Below are 22,198 nucleotides of genomic sequence, written 5' to 3' on the forward strand. Positions count from 1 at the left end.
CCTATTTCAAGTACTCCAGGAATCTCCACTGGGAAATATTGTTTTCTTCCTTAAATAAAAGATAAATTTAAAGTTGAATAAAAACACAATGAATTATCATGTTTATTAAGTAATATAAACGTTTGAGGATCTGAAATAAGTGTCAGATTTAATAGAAATTTTTGCTTTACTCCAGTAAATCAGGAGGAAATTCATCATCCAGTTTGGGTGACATAGTACCTAGTTCCAGAAAATCAACACCTCCATCGTCTGGTAAGTAGGTGATAAATGCTGAATAATACATACTGCACTTCATGCCTTCCTCAGTCCTATCCAGTTTTGTGAATTTACATGTACACTGAATCACTGTGTTAACCCTACAGACATTAAGAGGAATGAGAAGTAAGCATGCCCTTTTGGAGTTACAAACAATATGGGGAAATGTTTTTTTCTGGCTGGAAAAAAAGTATGTCAAAGTGTTTACTCTACATTGCTGTAGATGATCAGAGTGATTAAGGTATTTAACTTTTTTATTTTTTTTGAGACAGAGTCTCACTCTGTTGCCCAGGCTGGAGCGCAGTGGCATGATCTCGGCTCACGCTCGGCTAATTTTTGTATTTTTTGTAGAGATGGAATTTCACCATGTTGCCCAGGCTGGTCTCAAACTCGTGAGTTCAAGCGATCCACGTACCTCAGCCTCTCAAAGTGCTGGGTTTACAGGTGTGAGCCGCCGCACCCAGCCATATCTAACCTTTAATCCCTAGTCTCTGTGATGGCGCTTGTCATGGGCAGTCAATGGGTGAATGCTCGCCAACAAGCATAGCACAATGTGAGACAGAATCTTAACACTAAATAGAAGGATACAAGCTTTAGAAAGGTAAGGAACAGAGAGTAAATTGAAGACAGAGGATTGGCCTGCCATGGGCTCTACCAGAGAAGTTCTGTGGAAGACACAGACAAGAAGTATAGAAAAAAGAGGAAAACGTTTGTGGGAAGAGTAACTACTGTTGTCTTTCCAAAGCGATGGGTTCATCCTAATGGTTGCTGGATAAAATAAAGCACACCTACTTAAATTTGAACTTCAGATAATAATTTACTAGTTTAAGTACATATTGCATGGGGCATACTTACACTAAAAATGTATGGAACATACTTATATTAAAACATTGTTTTAAATTCAGATTTAACTGCATTTATATTTGCTAAATCTGGGAACTCTCCTATTCTGTGTAGAACTTGGAATTCTATATACACAGGAGACCAATGATTTGAATTGCAAAAAAAGCACATGATCAGTATCTCAGTTTGCTAAGAGAATTGTACTTGGGAATCAGAGTAAGATTGTAAAGGTTGGCTGCCAGGGCGTTTCAGCAAAATGATACTGTGTGTGATTTCTAGAAAGCTGGAAATGGGACGAGATAAAAAAACAGAGTTGCACAACTATGGAAAAAGCACAAGGAACTAGTCACACAGTGACGGAGGTGCTTCAAGGACAAGATTTCTCTGTTACTGATAATCAGCTTCATTCCTGAATGATGGTAGCCTCTAGAGATCAATTAAGGACTTCTTAGCAAAAACTACAGGATTTTTTTTTTAAGAGAAGGGGTCTGGCTATGTTGCCCAGGCTGGTCTTAAAACCCCTGGGTTCAAGGGATCCTCTTCCTCAGCCTCCTAAACTGCTGGGATAACAGGCATGCGCCACCATGCCCAGCCATTAGCAAACTAAGATACTGATCATGGGCTTTCTTTGCAATTCAAACCACTGGTCTCCTGTTTATTTGGAATTCCCAGTTCTACACAGTAATATAGGACTTTTTAAGTTAGCAAAATCTGAGCATAATAAATTGTTTTATTTATTGCTTTGGGAAGCAAATTAATTCAAAACCTACCTACTTATAACTTGAAGCAAGCAATTCTAAGATGCTCAAAATTAAGTAAAATAGTACGCATGAAATGAAAATGAAAGCCTCTGTAGGTATTATGTGAAGCTTATACCTTCCCTTGGTAATGAAGGAGCCCCTGAATCCACAAAGGAAGGGAGGCGTATCCTGCTCCTTCTCAAATGTGTGAAGTTGCAGGGATTCCTATATAAACCTTACACTCTTCTTACATATCTCAAAGACAATTTCAGTGATTTCTAGGGACTGCTACTAGGCTCCTAAAATGGAAAAAGACTATGTCACCTTGCGATAAAGCAGCAGTTCTGCCCGCAAATGTCAGCCTCACTTCTTTCTATATATCAGAAAAATTCTTCCATCCCTCCAGCCATATGGTAGCCCTCCAGTGGTTTTGGCAACACAGATGCTCCTACACTTACGATAGAGATACATCTCAATAAGCCCTTCATACATGGAAAATATCGTAACTCAAAATGCACTTAACATGTGGACAGACCCAGTAAAAAGCCCTAAGTCGAACCATCGTAAAGTTCAGACATTCCTTGACTTCTGATGAGGTTATGTCCTGAAAAATTCATAATAAGCTTGCACAATCTTGAGTTGAACCATTGTATGTCAAGGACCGTCTGTATAATGAAAGGAGGTGCATGCATTTTGAAGAACAAGTTCATATACTTGTAAAATAACATTCCATTTTGTAGGCAGATGTTTGACATTACTAAAAGTAAAGTTCCATGAAGAGTGTAATATTTAAAAAGGTGATTTAAATGTTCACCAAGGTTTTGTAGAGATACACCAACTTTCAAGTGACTTTTCTGGTGACTGAGTCAATTGGAGCTATAACCAACTACAAAATGTATAATAAGCATATCAGGACTCTGAGATAATTTTTATATCAATAGCTCAACTGATTTAAAGGAAACCTTCAGAGAGCTCTAAAGAGTTCTCCCAATCCACCTCCAGGCACAACTGCTCCAGCTATCAAGTGTGGATGGGCCTGGAATGATCATTTTCATCTTGTTTCTAGAGGTCCTGTCTACTATTCCCCTCACCCATTGCCAGACCAAAGAATATAAGTATCTGCCTAAAGTATATAGGTTTGGATGCTGTCAAGAACTTGGAAAATTTCCCACTTGACATCTAGGCAATGGTGTCATAGCCAGTTGCAGAACACATACATTGCACCCACATACACGTGCATACATACGTCTCAACCCCAAGCTCTGCTTAACTTGACCCAAGCCTTTAAGAACTAAACTTAAATTTAAAAACAATGTGCTGGGTGCCATGGCTCACGCCTGTAATCCCAGCACTTTGGGAGGCTGAGGCAGGAGGATCACTTGAGCCCAGGAGTTCAAGACCAGCCTGGACAAGGTAGTGAGGCCCAGTTTCTTTAAAAAAAAAAATTAGCTGGGTATGGTGGTGTGTGCCTGTAGTCCCGGCTCCTTGGGAGGCTGAGGTAGGAGGTTCACTTGAGTATAGGAGGTTGAGGCTACAGTGAGCCATGATTATGTCACTGCACTCCAGCCTGGGCAACAGAGGGAGACCCTGTCTTAGATAGATAGATAGATAGATAGATAGATAGATAGATAGATAGATAGATAGATAGATAGACAGACAGACAGACAGACAGATAGATAGAATGTTCCCAAGGCTTTCTATCACTAATAATAATAATATGCATGCTAGTGAGGAATGAGACTTTTCAAATATATGAAAGCAGTTCTTTCCAAGTAAATACTAATGTTTGTTAAAGTATGGAAATAGAAGTATGAAATTTAAAAAAGTTAACATCTCTCATAAAAAGGAGAACCATCCGAGTCTAATAAAATGCATGTAGCCAAACAGATTTGAAAATGCTTCTCAACTGTCTTGGTAAGTTTCTATAGTATGTTTTGAAAGTGACCACATGTTTCAGAATTCTGCATATTTCAGAATGAACTCAAGATGTTTTTAGACCTGAGTTAACCAAATGTCAGAACTAGTAAATTATAGAAAGTTCTCAATTTGGATTTCCAGTCCTCATGTCCAGATACAGGTAAATTTCAAACCTGACTCAGGCTATGTGTGTGGAAAGCCAAACACCTGGGCAATGTTGCAGCCAAAGATTTATGCATTTCCACCTTCTTCCTTTTTTTTTTAGATGGAGTCTCACTGTCACCCAGGCTGGAGTGCAGTGGCACAATCTCAGCTCACTGCAACCTCCACCTCCCAGGTTCAAGTGATTCTCTCACCTCAGCATCCAAAGTAGCTGGGATTACAGGCACCGGCCACCACACCTGGCTAATTTTTATACTGTTAGTAGAGACAGGGTTTTACCATGTTGGCCAGGCTGGTCTTGAACTCCCGACCTCAGGTGCTCTGCCCACCTTGGCCTCCCAAACTGCTGGGATTACAGGCATGAGCCACCACGCCCAGCCTCACCCTTTCTTTAAAAAACAAAAATACACCTGATGATCACAGAAGGCTAGATTCAATGGGCAAATCACAAAATCCAACTCATGAACGTGACCATCCCAGGGTCCTGTAAATTCTGACATCTAATTGGTTATCTTTAATTTTAGAAAAGCCCTCAAAGGGTACTGTCCCTTGAATGTGGTCTTTATAAGCCCAATAAAAGATGAGAAAGATAAAACATATGGGAATTTACCACCAGAAAGGAAACTCTTGATTTTGGTTAACATGTATTGTAGGAATAATGAAATCCTGACCCAGATCTTGTTCTTCATATCCAGGAAAGCGCTAACAACATGCTGCTTGAGTTGAGATTCAAGGAAAACCATTCCTGAAGACTTTTCTGAGATTCTTTCCTGGCTTATACCATTCCATAAGCCCCATAAGGAAACTTTCCTATATGAGCAAAGGATTAGCTATAGGATGGTATACAAGTCAGCATTGGTTAGACCCCTAGGCACATTTTATGTTTTCCCTACATACCACATGCTAAACCTCTTAGCACATCAGTATGCATAGATGGGGCAAAGAAGAGACATACTACTTACTATGTTAAGTCTACCTATTTGGAATTAATTCAGTCCATTATTACCTTCTTTTGATAGAAAATCATACCTCCTGCATTATGCAAGCAATAGCTGATATTTGTAATAGTGTACAAACAGTGGCAGGTATTCACTCCATCACAGGTTTCCTACCTAATCAAATGAAAAGGAATAATAAGAGATCCTAGTTTATAAACGGCTGCTATTTAATATCCATAACAACTTCAAAACCAAAAAATAATGTGATGCCTGTCAGATGATCTCCCATCCTTTGAAAAGGTTAGAACTGTTTTGAGCAGTTCAGCTTGTGTATCACAGGGAATGGTAGCTGTATTGTAACACCAAGCTGTCTGTTATTTCAAAGTGGTAATTTGTTCCTTCCTTCAATCTAAATGTACCGTGGTTTTTGTTAGAGAGCTAACATGTATAATGTGATGCTTTCCTGGGGTGAGTAAATTTTTTTTCTTCTCCTTGACTGATTCTTAATCATAGAATAATTTTCTAGCTAGCCCAGCTCTACGATGTCATCCTGAATCCTGACACCAAGGACATGACCCCATTCAGGATGTGAAGGGAACTGAAAGAGGGCACCCTGATTGAGAAGGGACTTCGCCTGGATGGGCAGTGTGGTATAGGGACGGTTACAGGCTCACTTTGGTGGGCAGTGTGGTATACAGAGGGTTATAGACTCACACAGGAGGAGTAGGTCTGAATCCTGACTGCTGAGTTTTTGCCAAGAACAAGTCCCTTAAATTTTGAGTTTTTTAATCTTAAAAATAAGAGCATTGAAGTTGATCTTTAAAGTATTTCCATGTCTGATTCTGCAGTTGATAAAATTCTGTAGCTATTACGGTTGCACGTGGAAGCATTTTGTAAAATTTGAAGTGAGATTACGCATCTTATTTTCTTGTAACACTTTTTAAGTACTGTATTTTCAGGTGGAACAATGAGAAAAGTAAAAGCATGTCAAGCACCAAAGCTAAACCCTTCATTTTACAGATGAGGAAACCAGTGGCATATCCTCCTGGGTCCTCGTGCCCTTTCACTCTGCCTCTTTTGTTAAACCCAGTGGCTTTGCATAAGTCACCAGAAGTCTTCCAGTGTCATTTTATTAGACTGATTTAATTCAGATATCTTGGGTCCCAGTGTTTTCCCATTAGTCTTTATCAGCCTAAAATCGTTTTAATCCTGTCCCTCCTGGAGCCCTCCCTGAATCATTGGCCTTGTGTATGACTCCTTTGCATTGACTGGATTGAGAATTTTCCATTCTCTCTTTCTCTCAAATGTCTGTTGCAATTTTAGTGAAACTTTTCACACTGTCCTTAATTTTACACAAAATCTGCAAAAAGGAAAATCTGTTTTTGCACATTGTATTGTTGGTGCAAATGTAATTGCGGTTTTGGACCATGGATTTTGAATCATAACTAGGCTCAAATACATCTTTATTAATCAAAATAGGAACCATTACAATCAACACATTTTTGCCAATGAGAAATGTTTGTTTATTCCTGTAGCATAAAAATCTGTGCTTTGGGATTCGGTAAACTCTTGGAAAGCATTTTCTGCATCTGCTGGTTGTGGAAGCATTTTCTCTGCAAAAAGTTGTCGAGATGCTTGAAGAAGTGGCAGTCGGTTGGTGAGAGGTCAGGTGAATATGGCGGATGAGGCAAAACTTCGTAGCCCAATTCATTCAACTTTTGAAGTGCTGGTTGTGCAATGTGCAGTTAGGAGTTGTCATGGAGAAGAATTGGGCCCTTTCTGTTGACCGATGCTGGCTACAGGCGTTCTAGTTTTCAGTGCATCTCATCGATCTGCTGAGCGTACTTCTCAGATGTAATGTTTTCGCTGGGATTCAGAAAGCTATAGTGGATCAGACTGGCAGCACACCACCAAACAGTGACCATGACCTTTCTTTTTTTTGGTGCAAGTTTGGCTTTGGGAAGTGCTTTGGAGCTTCTCAGTCCAACAGCTGAGCTGGTTGTCACTGGTTGTCATATAAAATCCAATTTTTGTCACCTGTCACAATCCGATTGAGAAATGGTTCATTGTTGTTGCATAAAATAAGAGAAGATGACTCTTCCAAACAACAATTTTTTTTTGGCTCAGCTCACAGGGCACCCACTTATCGAGTTTTTTCACCTTTCTAATTTGCTTCAAATGCAGAACGACCATAGAATGGTCGATGTTGAATTCTTCAGCAACTTCTCGTGCAGTTGCAAGAGAATCAGCTTTGATGATTGCTCTCGAGTAGTCGTTGTCAACTTCCAATGGTCAGCCACTCTGCTCTTCATCTTCAAGGCTCTCTTCTCCTTAGCAAAGCTTCTTGAACCACCACTGCACTGTACGTTCATTAGCAGCTCCTGGGCCAAATGCATTGTTGATATTGCAAGCTGTCCCCACTGCTTTACGACCCATTTTGAACTAGAATAAGAAAGTCACTCAAATTCGCTTTTTGTCTGACATCATTCCCGTAGTCTAAAATACACATAAACAGCAAGTAATAAGTCATTAGCAAAAAATGCATAACGCGAGAAATGCCCATTAAAATTATGTATAACATAACCACATTTATTTAAGAATGTATTCCAATATCAAATGGCAAATTCCAACAATGCAAAAACCGCAGTTACTTTTGCATTCACCTATAATAAAGGTTTTCAAAGTAGTCACTTGTTATCTCAAAGCTGGTTTAAGATATTGTAAGATCTGAAGTCAAGTGTTTTGTACTGCACTTTTATACAGTTGATACAGAGAATATCAACATTATATTTGAAACTACAGATTTAAAATGTTTCTCTGAAAATATTCAAGAGATCTAGCATGAAACTGATTCATTCAAGCAAACGGGTTATAAGGGTATCTTTCAGTTTCATTAGATTTGATTACCTTGCATTCTTAACATGCTTTACCTTTAAATTTTATTTTCTTTGCATACTGTGTTGAGTATTCATGATAGTTTTTTTTTTTTTTTAACTATGGTTAGTTTTATTTGCTTTCATTTTATTTTCTTTATAACCTATTTTTCCTCTCCTGTCCACCTGATTTTTGAACTGTTTGTCTGTATATAGCTGTAGACATAGATGCTACTGGCTTAGATGCAGAAGAAAATGATATTCCAGCAAACCACCGCTCCCCTAAACCCAGTGCAAACAGTGTAACGTCACCCCACTCCAAAGAGAAACGAATGCCCTTCTTTAAGAAGGTAACATTAACTTCCAAGCTCCCATTGTCCACCTGCTCAACTGCACTGCGTCACATTTCTAGTCCTGTTGACTGTCTGCGTCCTTTGACAAGCCAATAACGTGCATGCTCTGTTATTTGTTTCTTTTCCACGCTGCTGTAGCTAAGCAGAAGCAGAAATCGGTAAGTTTACATTGACATAAGCTGTGTTTATCCTGCCACTGGCATCATTAGCATTAATTCCCACAGTTGTATTCAATACAATCATTTCTGTCCCAAGCAAAGAACTTATCAACAGCTAATTGAGTTCATGCATTTCAAACCAACTAAATTCAGGGAGTGACCTGTTAAAACACTATTACAGTACTTATCCTTTTTGATGGAATAATATCTACCACCAAGGGAATTTGTTTCAACATTCAAGGATGTCAAACACCGACAGCTCCATATAATGCACCTAAACTGTGCATGCTTATTCTGTCTGTCTGTCTCTTTCTTTTATCCAGAAATTTAACTTATGATCAAACATATTAAAGCAGTTATTAAACTCTGACTTATGATATCCAGATACATAGCTTGTACTAAACAAAAGTATTCAAGTTTTAATTTAGTCAGTATTTAAACTTCTAATCCACTAGGTGCAAAATCTGCAGATGAACAAGACCAGTGGAAAACTGCAGGCTTGTTTTGGCGGTTTACTGTGAGTTTTTCCTATTGTCATATATAAATATTCTCCCGATGTTCTTGCCTTCTCCATCAGTCAGATTTTAGCATCTCACCCATTGGACAGTGCAGCTGGTGGTCATGCGTACAGCCTTTGCCATTGGCCGTCCAAGATGCTACACAGTAAGGCTCCTTGTCCCCTAAATGGAAACTATAGGGTATTTCTGAGCTCTCGTTACTTCAGACAAAGCCTGTTTCCTCTTACCTATTTTGTAGCTTTATAGCATTATTTTTTAAGGACCACTACCCTCCCCCCAAATTTCCCTTTTATTTCCCTCTTTTACCCATCAGTTTCTACAGCTACCATGCTGTCTTTTAGAGTCATACTAATGTCGCCAAGTCTGGCAAAACTGTGGATATATTCTCACACTCAGATGTGATGTCAAGTCTGTCTATCCTCTGCCCTCAAACTCTCCACATAATGAACACTTTTCCTCTGCAAACAAGTATTTTGGTTTGTGGAGGAACTCTAAAGTCATTAATGAGGTGTCAGATACTGAACTGTAAAGTTGGCATTTTTGAATCAACTATGACTACTTTAATAAGGGAAAACTTCAGCACTCCAGACAAAATTTGCAACACTTGGAAATTTGCGTTAACACAGAAAGCCTCAGCTTGATGTTCATCCACAACAGTGGGCCCATCTCTAAGGTCTGATCTTCTTGTTATAGCTAAAGCTTGCAGCCAAGTGACTAACAGTGTCCATCATTCAGAAGCTTAGAAAATTGGCATTGCTAAGACATTCTGGACTTGACAGAGCAGGAATGTGAACTAAAACCATGTTTGTCAAGATAGGTTTTTGAAGTTTGCTTACCTTTAAATTCTAAAACTTTAAAAACGTTTATCACAATTTTTTCCAATAATTTGAGCAGGCAGGGAGCAATGACTCACACCTGTAATCCCAGCACTTTGGGTGACTGAGGCAGGTGAATCACCTGTGGTCAGAGTTTGAGACCAGCCTGGCCAACACGGTGAAACCCCGTCTCTGCTAAAAATACAAAAAATTAACCTGGTATGGTGGCAGGCACCTGTAATCCCAGCTACTTGGGAGGATGAGGCAGAAGAATTGCTTGAACCTGGAAGGCGGAGATTGCAGTGAGCCGAGATCGTGCCACTGCACTCCAGCCTGGGCAACAGAGCTAGACAACTCTGTCTCCCCCTCCCCCCCCAAAAAAGTCAGCTAAATAGGGTTAACAGGAAAGAGTAGATAAAAATGATGGTGTCATTCTTCATAGCAGGAACACAGGGCACAACGCACCAATATTCCATCAAATAAGGTAATTTCTGTAGCTACCCTATTGATTAAGAAGCCGATTGATTACCAGCAATGGGTGACCCTTTGCTAGTTGGAAGTTATAGATCGAAGGAACCAAAGACCTATCAAACACTGGGCCACTTCAGAATTAAAGTCTTGAGATAAAATTTCTTGGTAGCTGTTACTAAAATGCAGGAAATTTACATTCCTAATCTCAACAGTGGAAAAGGTGTTCTTACACTGCATAGTTATAAGGACTTGGCTTCTCAACATTTTCAGTATGATCCCAGGTGGTAGACATGAAATAATTTAAGAAATATGCTTATGATGCCTTCGGCACTGGTATTCATTCTTCTTATGTTATTGATAATGTGGTTAAAATCAATGTAGAATTCAAAAGCAAAACAATGGCCTAAGATTCAATGAGAAGATCGTTTTCTGTGTTTTAGGTTGCTTTTAGAGTGATGCTTGTGTGGTATGTGTGCTGTCACTATATTATGTTTGTCTTGTTTTTTTTTTCTGTTCCAAACTGTATTCTACCTTGATTATGTCAATTAAAATGAATTCTGAATGCTAGATGAAATTTTAGGCAGTGAAATTTGACAGCATAGTCATGGTAATATTTTTCTCCCCTCTGATTATATCGTCTATGACTGCGGGTGAAATCTCAGATGGAAGCTTTTGAATTTGAAATGCTTTTTAATTCCCCCCTGAGGCAATGTGAATTCAAATGAAGCCAGAAAAGTTCGTAATGGGCAATTTTAAGCAACAATAAAATGTTCTTGAGTGATGGGCAGATGGAAAAATGACATTCATATCTGCACATCAGTGTATTGATTTCTTAAAATCGTTTACAGAACATTTTTCTGTTGGTGTGTGTCATTCTCAAGTTATATTTTTTGACACTCCTTAGCCAGGAAGATTCATATAGCAATGATTTGCTTATCCCTGTGTCTAAGGCCATATCGCTCTTCTGCATTCTTTTTTAAAAAGTCATCTTTGGGTCAATTTAATATTTTATGCTATCAAAAGAGTCAATTTTAACATAAACCAATTAGCTGTTAGTTAATTTTTGAAAGATGTTATTTAGCCATTTTATTTGAAGCAATTAACCTGAAAAGTGTTGATAGTTTTAGAAATTGCTACAAAATTTAGCTCCTCCCCTCTTATTGAAAAGAAATTACTGCAGAAAGACATGATTTGTTATCTAACGGAAACACTACTTTTGAGAATCTCAAAACTACTTTTGAGAATCATATTAGATACGCACATTGATAATGAACCTTTTGAGACCACTATAGCATGGTTGAATATATTATTATACATTAATCACCTACCCTCGAAGACACATAAACCTTACCTTTGAAGTACCAAGGTATAGAAACCAAAAAAATCCAAAAGCATTGATCTCTAAGCTGTGAGCAGGGATCATGATTACTGTTTACTAGAATAAGCATGCATGCTTATTTACACTCTCGCAATAAAATAGAATTTTGACAGTAGTGAGAGTTACAATATTTTGAGAGTAGGTAAAAAGTATTGGTAGTGAGCGTTACAATATTTTGAAATTAGGTTTTACACAGGTAAGACAAACACGTAAGATGCAAAGGTAATGAAATCTTTCTTTCCTCTGTAATTAACCATATTAGGTCTAATCACTACAACTCTTTAGAAAATTCAAATGCAGCCAAAAAGCAATATTAACTTCTAGTCAAGCCTAAAGCACCTATCTTGCATGAGGCATGTTTCTCTTTGTTCTATCAACTAGTTTTTGTTCAAAAGCAGCATCTCTTGCTTTAGGAATGAATAGGTCTGTAGCATTTCTTGAGATGAGCAAGAAAACTCTAGACAACATTAACTTGAAACTTTAGGAAAATGAACCCACCAATCTTTGATTGGGTTTACGTAGAAAAGAGACAGGTGGGGAAAAAAAAAAAAATGTCTGGAAAGCCAGTGCCTCATATTACAGAGTTCAGAAAGAGTACCTTATACATAAAATATTTATGTTCCACCTGCCTGTGAAACGTCTAAAAGCCTCTCCTCTCTCTGCAGACAGAGCACACTCCCCCATATGATGTGGTACCTTCCATGCGACCAGTGGTCCTAGTAGGCCCTTCTCTGAAGGGCTATGAGGTGGGTAGCAAGCCTTCAACAGGAAGCTTGACTTCTGCATGCTTAACTTCTTTGTGACGCTGCCTCCTACTCCTGACCCTCTCTCTGAATTTTACAGCTTAAGGAGCCAACTTTAGAGCTTAGAGAGCTCATAGCAGCAAAGCATGTTGTTCTGCAAGCTGTGGAATACACTGCTTCGTCCTTTTTCTGTTTTGTTTACCTGGCTGTTGCTCTGAAGATTTCTGCTAGCTGCAATGTACTCAGTCCAGGAAATAGTGTCACATGGAGACTGACTGAAACCACTTGCAGTGTTGTTTGTCCCTAAAATATCATGATAAGTTCAGTTTAATTGTCATTGCATCAGAACTCAGAAGCAGAAAAATGCGGGGCAACCTCATATTGCCACTCTTTCCAAATGCAAAGCTCAGGTTTTCAAGTGTTCCTAAGAGAAGTAAAATTATTTTATCATCATTAGTAATTTTTTTTGGTCGTATCTTAATTTATTCCTTGCTCAATTGCAGGTCACAGATATGATGCAAAAAGCGCTGTTTGATTTTTTAAAACACAGATTTGAAGGGCGGTGAGTATTTTAGCATATTGGGTTTTATGGATTTTGTCTTAAAGATGGCAAAACCCTGGTGGGACAGGCATGTGATTCCAAGAGAAAACGGCCCTCTGATGTCTATACGATGACAGGAAATAAGTTTCACTCAATTTAATCTGATTCAATATTTATCATATTTGCTTTGTACATCCTTAACCCTTGATGTCTAGTTCCTGTACCTGCACCCATAAGCTGACCTTGGGCAGGACACCACTGGCCGGTCTCATCCTCAATTCATGGTCAACTGGCCCTCTATTGCTGCCCACTATTTAGAGATCGCACTAAATATCCCTTTTCTGTTCAATTTTCCACTCTTCTAAAAGACTTCTGTGTCATCTCCCCCTCCTTAAAGCTCTGCTAACCCCTTCTCATCTCACGATTCCCCAGTGAACTTGCTTCCCTGTGTCATTGAGAAAATAAAGGCAAATGGAGGAGGACATCCAGGCATTTCCACAACCCCGCCTGGGGAGGTGCATGTTTGCCTGGATGCTCTGCTTTATCTCCAATGACTATGTTCCCAGCAAGGGCCAACCCACCATGTGGGTACTGGATCTCATTCCCCATCCCCTCTCTGCTAGAAGTATCCATACACAGCCGTAATCATCCTTTGCTCTCTTCTCATCAGTATTTCCTGTTCTAATGGAAACTCTGTCACCATGTAAAAATGTTACTTCCTCTCACATTCGACATCATATTGCTCTAGGTGTGTCATTTTTTTTTTTTTTTCTTTTCTTTATAGGAAGATTCCTTGAAAGAACTGAGTGTACTGGCTTTCCTTCCACTTTCTTCAGCCTACCCCAGTTATGTTTTCAACCACACCACTCAGCTAAACTAGTCAAGATCACCCACATCCTTCACATTGCTAAATTCAGGGATAAATTTTCAGCCAGAATCTTACTTGACCATGAACAATAGTTGACATGGTGGATTATTCCATCCTCTTTGAAATACTTTATTTGTTTGGTTTCTGGAACCACACTTTTCTGGTTTTCCTTCTGTCACACTGACTACTCCTTTCTCTGCTTTGCTGGTACTTCCTCATCAACTGGAAATCTTGGACAGCCCAGGGCTAAATTCTTTGATGTCTTTTATCTACATTCCTTTATTGATTTCATTCAGCATCAGATTTTTAAATTCCATTCCTTTGCCAGTCTTTCCTCTAAATTCTAGACCCATGTATACAATTGCCTATTCATTATCACTACTAAGATGTCTAATGGACTTTTCAAATGTAACCTCCCCCAAAACCTACTCCTCCCATGGTCTTCCCTATCTCAATTAATGGCTTCTTTATCTTTCAGTCCCAAGACCCTTCAGCCCAGATCATTATCCTTGACTGTTCTTTCTCTGTTATATTTCACATGCAAATGCTGTTGTCTGTATCTTCAAAATATATTCAGAATCGAAGCCCTTCTCACACATCCTCTGCCACCATTTTGGTCTGAGACATCTTCATCTCTTCCCTGGGTCGTTGCAACAGCCTCCCGCCTCATCTCCTTGCTTCTGTGGTTGTTTCCTTAAAGACTGTGCTCAGGTCAGCTGCTGCATGACCCTGTTAAGATGTGAGCTAGTGCTCACCACTCCTTTACTCAAAACCATCCAATGACTTCTTTTTTTCTGAGTAGAAACCAAAGTCCTACAGTGGCCTACCTGACCTCCTATGGTCTATTCTTCCACACACCCTTACCTAGACTTTCTCTTGCTGCTCTTCCCTCGCTCATTCTCACCCTGCCGTACTTACTCTGTTGCTGTTCTATGAGTGTTCCAGACAGATTACACAATCACCTCAGGGCCTTGGCACTTTGCGGTTCCTTTTGCAGGAACACTTTTCCCTCAGATATTCTTCTTGGTATAAGTGCATACACGTATGCACACATGCACACATTCGTTCTGTATCTCTCCTTTCCCTGACTTTGTTTTCTAGTGCTCTTTTATGTATTTCCAGTACTATTTTTGTTTATTGTCATTCTCCCATAACTAGACGATAAACTCCATGAGGGCAGGGTTTGAGAATGTTTTGTGAACTGTTGTGTTCTCAGTGCCTGGAGCAGTACTCAACATGGGCAGTGGCCAGATGAATTCTGAATGAACGTCTGCTGCGTAATCTCTGCTAGAGAAATGTGGAGATGGTGAAGCCAGTCTCTGCCTATGAAGAGCTCTCATGGAAAGCATAAATTGAAACCTGTAGCAGTAACACTGAATATAAGTAAAAGGGCAACCTGGTATATGCATGCATAAGGTACAGATAGCATAAAGGGAGGTGTAATTAACACCAACTTAAGGACATCCACATCCTGGAAGAGTTTTTAAATGGCGCCTAAGATTTGACCAAATGGATTACAGGGGAGAGAAGGGTATGTTTAGCAGATGGTATACAGTGTGTGAAGGTTTTGAGGTATGACACAGCATTATGTGTAAGGCAACTCACACCCAGATCTTAAGGACCTGGGCAAGGACTGACTATTAACAAACCCAAGGGTCGTATCTAGTGTGTCACGCCAATGGGCTTGGACTTAATCCTTTCTCTCTCCTCCTCTTCCCCCGTCACTATTCAACTTGCCTCAGTAAATATTTATTGAGTATATTCTGTGTGCCAGGCATTATCTAAAAATAGATAAGGGCCTTGGCTTTGTGAAGCTTAAAGTCTATTGAAAGTCAGTCTTGAATCAAATAATTGATGGGTGCCATCATTGAATGTTAAGCCAGCTCCTGAAGCATCAAAGACATGACTAGAGTCCAAAATGGAAACCTCAAAGTTTAAGAGTAGCTTATTACAGGGGACCTGGAACATACAGGGCTAGTGTATATTTCTGTATTTTTAACCAGATAAATGCAGTGCTTCTCTTCTCCACATTCCTTTCCTCCTCCCATCCTAACAACGCAACTACAATAGATCAGGACTCCCCAACCCCCAGGTCACGGATCAGTACTGGTCCATGGCCTGTTAGGGGCCACACCGCAGGGTGAGTGGCAGGGGAGTGAGCAAAGTTTCATCTGTATTTACAGCCACTCCTCATCACTCACACATTACTGCCTGAGCTCAGCCTCTTGTCAGATCATCAGCGGCATCAGATTCTCATAGGAGCACAAACTGTACTGTGAACTGTGCATGCAAAGGATCTAGGTTACACGCTCCTTAGGAGAGTCTAATGTCTGGTGTTCTTTCACGGTCTCCCATCAACCTCAGAAGGGACCATCTAGTTGCAGGAAAACAAGCTCAGGCTCCCACTGATTCTACATTAGGGTGAGTTGTAGAATCATTTCATTATCTATTCCGATGTAATAATAATAGAAAGAAAGTGCACAATAAATGTAATGTGCTTGAATCATCCCAAAACCATCTCCCCGCTCCTACTGAACCGGTCCATGGAAAAATTGTCTTTCGTGAAACTGGCCCCTGGTGCCAAAAAGGTTGGTGACCGCCGCAGTAGCTAGTATTTGTTGGTTTCAGGATTCTTTTACATTTCTTAGTATAGTACTTTCTTTCTAGACCACACCTACTACTACAACCATTTCTAATTTATATTGACTTTTGGCAGGGGAGGCAAGGGCAGAAGGGAAACTTTTATAGGAGGACAAGTGTTGTTAGTAAGTGACCAAGCAGGCTGGGCACGGTGGCTCATGCCTGTAATCCCAGCACTTTGGGAGGTGGGTGGATCACGAGGTCAGGTGTTCGAGACCAGCTTGGCCAACATGGTGAAACCCTGTCTCTACTAAAAATACAAAAATTAGCTGGGCGCGTTGGTGGGTGACTGTAGTCCCCACTACTTGGGAGGCTGAGGCAGGAGAATTGCTTGAACCCGGGAGGCGGACGTTGCAGTGAGCCGAGGTCATGCCACTGCACTCCAGCCTGGGCAACGGAGTGAGACTCTGTCTCAAAAACCAAAAACAAAACAAAACAACAACAAAAAAAGTGATCAGGCAAAGAACTGAAAGGAGAGAATGAGGAAAACAAAAACTATTGTAAGTTTCAAGGTATGAAAAGGCTTTATAATCAAGGACTTCATAACCAAATATTCCTAATTAGATTTTTAAATTTTCCATATCTTTAAGAAATATTTTTTCAGTTTGTGCCAGGAAAATAGAACCTTTAGCTTGGACCAAGGCTACTAGACCCTGGCCAAGTATAAAAGGCGTACCTCTAATCTGCTCCATTTAGCTTTTGTTTCTTTATCCTTGGCTCTGTCATTTATCACAATTTGGAATTGTCAACATGAGCCTGAACACTAAAAAAATTCTGCTAACAAAGGCATTGTGTTTTCCATGCCTGAGTCAACCCACTGCCCTTTCCTAAATGCCAAAGATGGGGAAATGGGATGGAATTTCCTGGATTACTACTTGTACTTAAACCTGAGTAAGTTTTGAACTTGGAAGACACATTCCAGCCAGAGAGGGTGGATTTTGGACCCATGTTCAAGTGTATCAACCATCCAGATTGGTTTTATTTAGGAAACAGATGAACAAAATATCTCAAAGTATCTGTTTTTTCTAGCCAGAATTAATTTCCGTATGGTTTAATAGACCTGTCTTGGCTCATCTTGACTTATAGAGGCTGGGATTCAATATTCTAGCCCTGTTGCCCCCAGTTAACAGTCTTCAGAGGAAGAAACGAGTCCATAAGGCAGAATTTAAAAGCCATGTACAAATTTAACATTTTTACCCATGGCAGGACATCTAGAGTAACTGAATTATTGACTGTCTTTGCTTTTAGCAAGGCAAGACAGCAGTAGAGGATGAAAATTCATCAAAAGCATCAGGTGTGTATGCACACATGACATTCTAAAAGAGAAAAATGAATTACTCCTTAATCATCTATTAAATAAGCTAAATTTATTTATTATTTTTTTTAAAGTTTAAGCCCAAGAGGAGAAAATATGAAAGGAAATGTTAGTTATGGAAAAGGTTCTAGGTAGTCAAGAATTCCTTTTCTTTTCTGAAACCCACTCATATTCATTTGCAGAAGCCCTGGGGGATTGTGAGAATCACATTCTGGTTAAGTAGTGTCAGTGTGTCAGATCAAAGAAGAAATAAATCATCCTCCTCCTGTTGTGTGTAATAAAGTAGCCCATTTAAAACTGGATTCACAGTCACCAACTGTGTCATGTAAACAAAGCAATCTTCAGATTCACCTTGTAGGATGGTGACAGGTAAATTAACAAGGAAATTGAGAACAAGAAGGAAAGCTACCTGGGATAAAGTCAAGTTTTTTTTTTTTGTTTTTTTTTCTTCAGTGACTTTCAAAACATCAGCAATCAGCCCTGAAGTGTTTGGAATGCATACTGAATTGCTATAGGGATAAATATACCATTGCCAGAATCTTCTGCAGTACAATCTTACTAGAAATCAATAATCCCAGGGCTGGGCGCAATGGCTCTCACCTGTAATCCCAGCACTTTGGGAGGCTGAGGCAGGCAGATCACTTGAGGCCAGGAGTTTGAGACCAGCCTGACCAACATGGTGAAACCTGTCTCTACTAAAAGTACAAAAACTAGCTGGGTGCAGTCGTGGGCACCTATAATCCTAGCTACTCAGGAGGCTGAGGCAGGAGAATCTCCTGAACCCAGAAGGCGGAGGTTGCACTGAGCCAAGGTTGTGCCACTGCACTCTAGCCTGGGTGACAGAGCCAGACTCTGTCTTTAAAAAAAAAAAAAAAAAAAAATTTAAGCAAATGTAAAAAGTTGTTTATCTCATGGAAACCACGAGGAAAATACACAAGAAAAAGTACATTAGGCTGGGTACAGTGGTTCACACCTGTAATCCCAGCACTTTAGGAGGCCAAGGGAGGAGGACTGCTTGAGCTCAGAAGTTTGAGACCAGCCTGGGCAACATAATGAGACCCTGTTTCTACTAAAAAAAAAAAAGAAAGAAAAAAAAATTAGGTGTGGTGGCATGCACCAGTAGTCCCAGCTACTTGGGAGGCTAAGCCAGAGGGATCACTTGAGCCTGGGAGGTTGAGACTGCAGTGAGCTATGATCACACCCTTGCACTCCAGCCTGGGTGACAGTGAGATGCTGTCTAAACACACACACACACACACACACACATATTATATGACATAGTTCATTTGACTATTATTTACATAATTACAGTAAATATTAAATATGGAGCCAGTCAAAATTACAGTTTGTCTATTTGAATCTCTCTGGGACATTCTAGCCTGCTGCAGTCTAGACCGTTTCTCTCTGTGCTGGGTGTCATTCTGGAACATTCTGTTATGTCCTTGGGGATTCCTTTCACCTTTCTTTTGGGTTGAAGCTCCTCTTTCCCAGATCCCTTGATTTCTTTCAAGCTTTACTGTCATTTGAGTCAAAAACCTTCTCCAGTCATTTCCCTAGGAAGAGCACATCCATGTTTTTTTCAATAGCCTGCATGTTTACAAACCTTTCTGTTTAATTGCTAGTTTAAATGCTTATGGAATTCTGATTGAAATAGTTTTCCCTTCAAATGTTGAAGCCTTTTTTCTCCATTATCTTCTGGCCTCCATTGTTGCTTTGAGAAGTACAAAGCATTCTAGTGCTTGACCCTTTGGGACCTGTCTTTTTCCTCTGAAACCTTATGGGTTTCTCTTTGTCCCCAGTGTTATGAAATTTATAAAAATACGTCTTGATGTGGATCTTTCAACCCGTGTGCTGGACCCTTTCAATTCGGAAAATCAGACCCTTGATTCTGGAATTAATTCTTTATTTTCTTTCCTCTGTCTTCTTTATTATCTTTTTCTGAACTCCTGTAATTTGGAATTTGAACCTCTTGGGTGAGCTCTATTTTTCTTACCTTTCTCCTCCGGTCTTCCAACTCTTTTTTGTTTTACCCTTTGGAGATGTTACCTTTCTTTTAACCCTTCTTTTGATTTTTTTTCTATTTCTATTATCATAATATTTCCAAAAGCTCTTATTCTAAGTCTTTAAATATAAATTTGTTCTAGTTTCATAGATAAAACCATCTCTTAGCTTTTAACTATGAATAATTGTCATAGTTGATTTTTCTGTTTGTTTTGGTCTCTCATGTTAGAGGTTTTCTGAAGATGCCTGAAAAACAGTCCTGTGCTCGAATTTTAAAATAAGGCATAAAATAATTAATCAGAAGTTCTGTGCTCATAGGCAGAGCTTGTCAACTCTGTGTTTCTGTGTATGGCAATCTTGCTAGACAATTTACATAGGAAACCTCCAATATCATTATCTTTGGGTCTTTACTCTTTGGCAGTCAGATTCCCCAGAGAAGAATCTTCCATTCTGACCCCTGGGGATATAAATATAAGCCTGGCTACCAAAATTGTACAATGAGGAAAAAGGCTGAAGACTCAACATTCAGAATCCTTTCTTTTGCATCCAGTATTCCCTGCTCCTGTTCTGTCTAGGGTCTCCTGGTCAGAGGCCCTCTTGTACTGCCTGCAAGGTGACAAATCTAGGGTCTTGTACCACACAGGAAAAGAACTGTCACCTGGCTATTTCGTATTGTGAAGGGGCAGTGGACGGCTGTAACTGAAACAGACTTTTAAACCAAACCTTTCCTTTTCGCCCCACCTTCATTCGCTACCTTCTTTAGAAATATTGTGAGCCTTCAGTTTTGCTTCACAGCTTTTTCCTACTGCTGACTTGAATATTCAGCTTTCTCCAGTCTAAGTCATTTGCTATTTCCAGCTCCCAAATTTTGTTGCTCTCATTTCTACCTTATCTAAAATGATACTCCCAATTCATTATTGTCTCTCATAATACCCTGTATGTTCTTTCCACAACAATCATCATCTTTAATTATTTTCCTTTATTATTTATCTCTGCCACTAGACCATTAGCTCTCTGAGGGAAAACCGGTTCTTATTTATTCTTCATGCCTATCATAGCACTGAACTATGGCACAGAGGCTAGGAATATAGGGTCAGGAGTCTGGGTTCAAATCCCAGTTCTCCCACTTAATAAGTACATACCCTTGGATAAATAATCTCTCTGTGGTTCTCATTCTTCATCAGCAACAGTGGGATAATAATCAATGTTTCTCCTAGAGCTTTTTGGATGATTTAGTAATTCAAATAAAGTGTTTAGTACTTATCTGACACTTGTAAGCAACCAATAAATGCAATGTAAAGCAGGTGCAGGACAGGGCCAGGCGCGGTGGCTAACACCTGTAATCCCAGCACGTTGGAAGGCTGGGGTAGGTGGATGACTTGAGGCCAGGAATTCAAGACCAGCCTGGCCAACATAGTGAAACCCCCTCTCTACTAAAAATACAAAAAGTAGCCAGGTGTGGTGGCACACATGTGTAATCCCAGCTACTCCAGAGGCTGAGGCAGGAGAATCACCTGGATCTGGGAGGTGGAGATTGCAGTGAGCCGAGAACACGCCACTGCATTGCAGCCTGAGCAGCCTGGGCGAGACTCTGTCTCAAAACAAACAAACAAAAAACAAAGTAAGACAGGTGTAAGATAAACAGAAATGAATAAGTCAAAAGAAAAAAAAAATGGCCGGGTGCGGTGGCTCAAGCCTGTAATCCCAGCCCTTTGGGAGGCCGAGACGGGCGGATCACGAGGTCAGGAGATCGAGACCATCCTGGCTAACACTGTCAAACCCCGTCTCTACTAAGAAAAAATACAAAAAACTAGCCAGGCGAGGTGGCGAGTGCCTGTAGTCGCAGCTACTCGGGAGGCTGAGGCGGGAGAATGGCGTAAACCCGGGAGGCAGAGCTTGCAGTGAGCTGAGATCCGGCCACTGCACTCCAGCCTGGGCGACAGAGCGAGACTCCATCTCAAAAAAAAAAAAAAAAGAGAAAAAAAAATGAGTAAGGATCCTAACACATATGGTTTGAAAATATGGTCGCTATATATATTTCATACTTAGATGAGTTGGGGGCATATACTTCTATGCCCTTTGATTAGACCAATAACCATAGGGTCTTCTGTGACTGTTTTCTCCAACAGGATATCCATCACAAGGGTCACCGCGGACATCTCGCTTGCCAAACGCTCAGTATTAAACAATCCCAGTAAGCACGCAATAATAGAAAGATCCAACACAAGGTCAAGCTTAGGTAAGTCTGTGCAATGAGCTTACGCTTTTTAAACTCCTCTCCTGATGTTGATGATGAGAAGATCTAACAAGATGATAATTCTATGTGTCACAGAGTATAGAAAAAACAGGCGTGTGCTGCCAGTAGCTGTTGCTACGGTCTTACTGATTTCATGGTGTGGAAGGATTTGTTATGATAGTTTGAAGTTAAGAATTCCACAGGCTGTCAGCATTAATGTTTTGGTTGTGGTTTGTTTTCACTAATGTGAGCTTTCGTGTCTGCAGACTCTGAGATCTCCTGGCTTTGCATCAGTGTTACCATGAGCAAGTTTATTAACCTTTTGAAGTTTCCATTTCCTCATCTTAAAAAAAGAAATAACTACCTCCTAGAATTATTGCAAGGATTAAACATGATACGTGCTCAATAAATGATAGCCATTATTATGCTAAAT

The 22,198-nt window shown here is 39.9% G+C and overlaps 1 protein-coding gene across 8 annotated transcripts in view; it reads left to right on the forward strand.

Annotated features, from left to right (window-relative positions):
* The window catches only part of CACNB2 (calcium voltage-gated channel auxiliary subunit beta 2), a 412,448-nt gene that overhangs the window by 374,902 nt on the left and 15,348 nt on the right, over window positions 1–22,198 (forward strand). For 4 of the 8 annotated variants that reach the window (XM_033209427.1, XM_033209429.1, XM_033209432.1 and 1 more), the window contains 5 exons: window positions 176–252; window positions 7,945–8,078; window positions 12,087–12,167; window positions 12,668–12,726; window positions 21,659–21,768. In XM_033209427.1, coding sequence (XP_033065318.1) covers window positions 176–252; window positions 7,945–8,078; window positions 12,087–12,167; window positions 12,668–12,726; window positions 21,659–21,768 — 461 coding nt within the window. Of the gene's footprint in view, window positions 1–175; window positions 253–7,944; window positions 8,079–8,219; window positions 8,240–8,694; window positions 8,757–12,086; window positions 12,168–12,667; window positions 12,727–21,658; window positions 21,769–22,198 lie in introns of all 8 variants that reach the window. The other 4 variants (XM_033209430.1, XM_033209433.1, XM_033209434.1 and 1 more) reach the window with 2 other exon arrangements.

The sequence above is a fragment of the Trachypithecus francoisi genome, unplaced genomic scaffold (genome assembly GCF_009764315.1).
Source record: "Trachypithecus francoisi isolate TF-2019V2 unplaced genomic scaffold, Tfra_2.0 Lachesis_group9, whole genome shotgun sequence".
Taxonomy (NCBI): Eukaryota; Metazoa; Chordata; class Mammalia; order Primates; family Cercopithecidae; genus Trachypithecus; species Trachypithecus francoisi.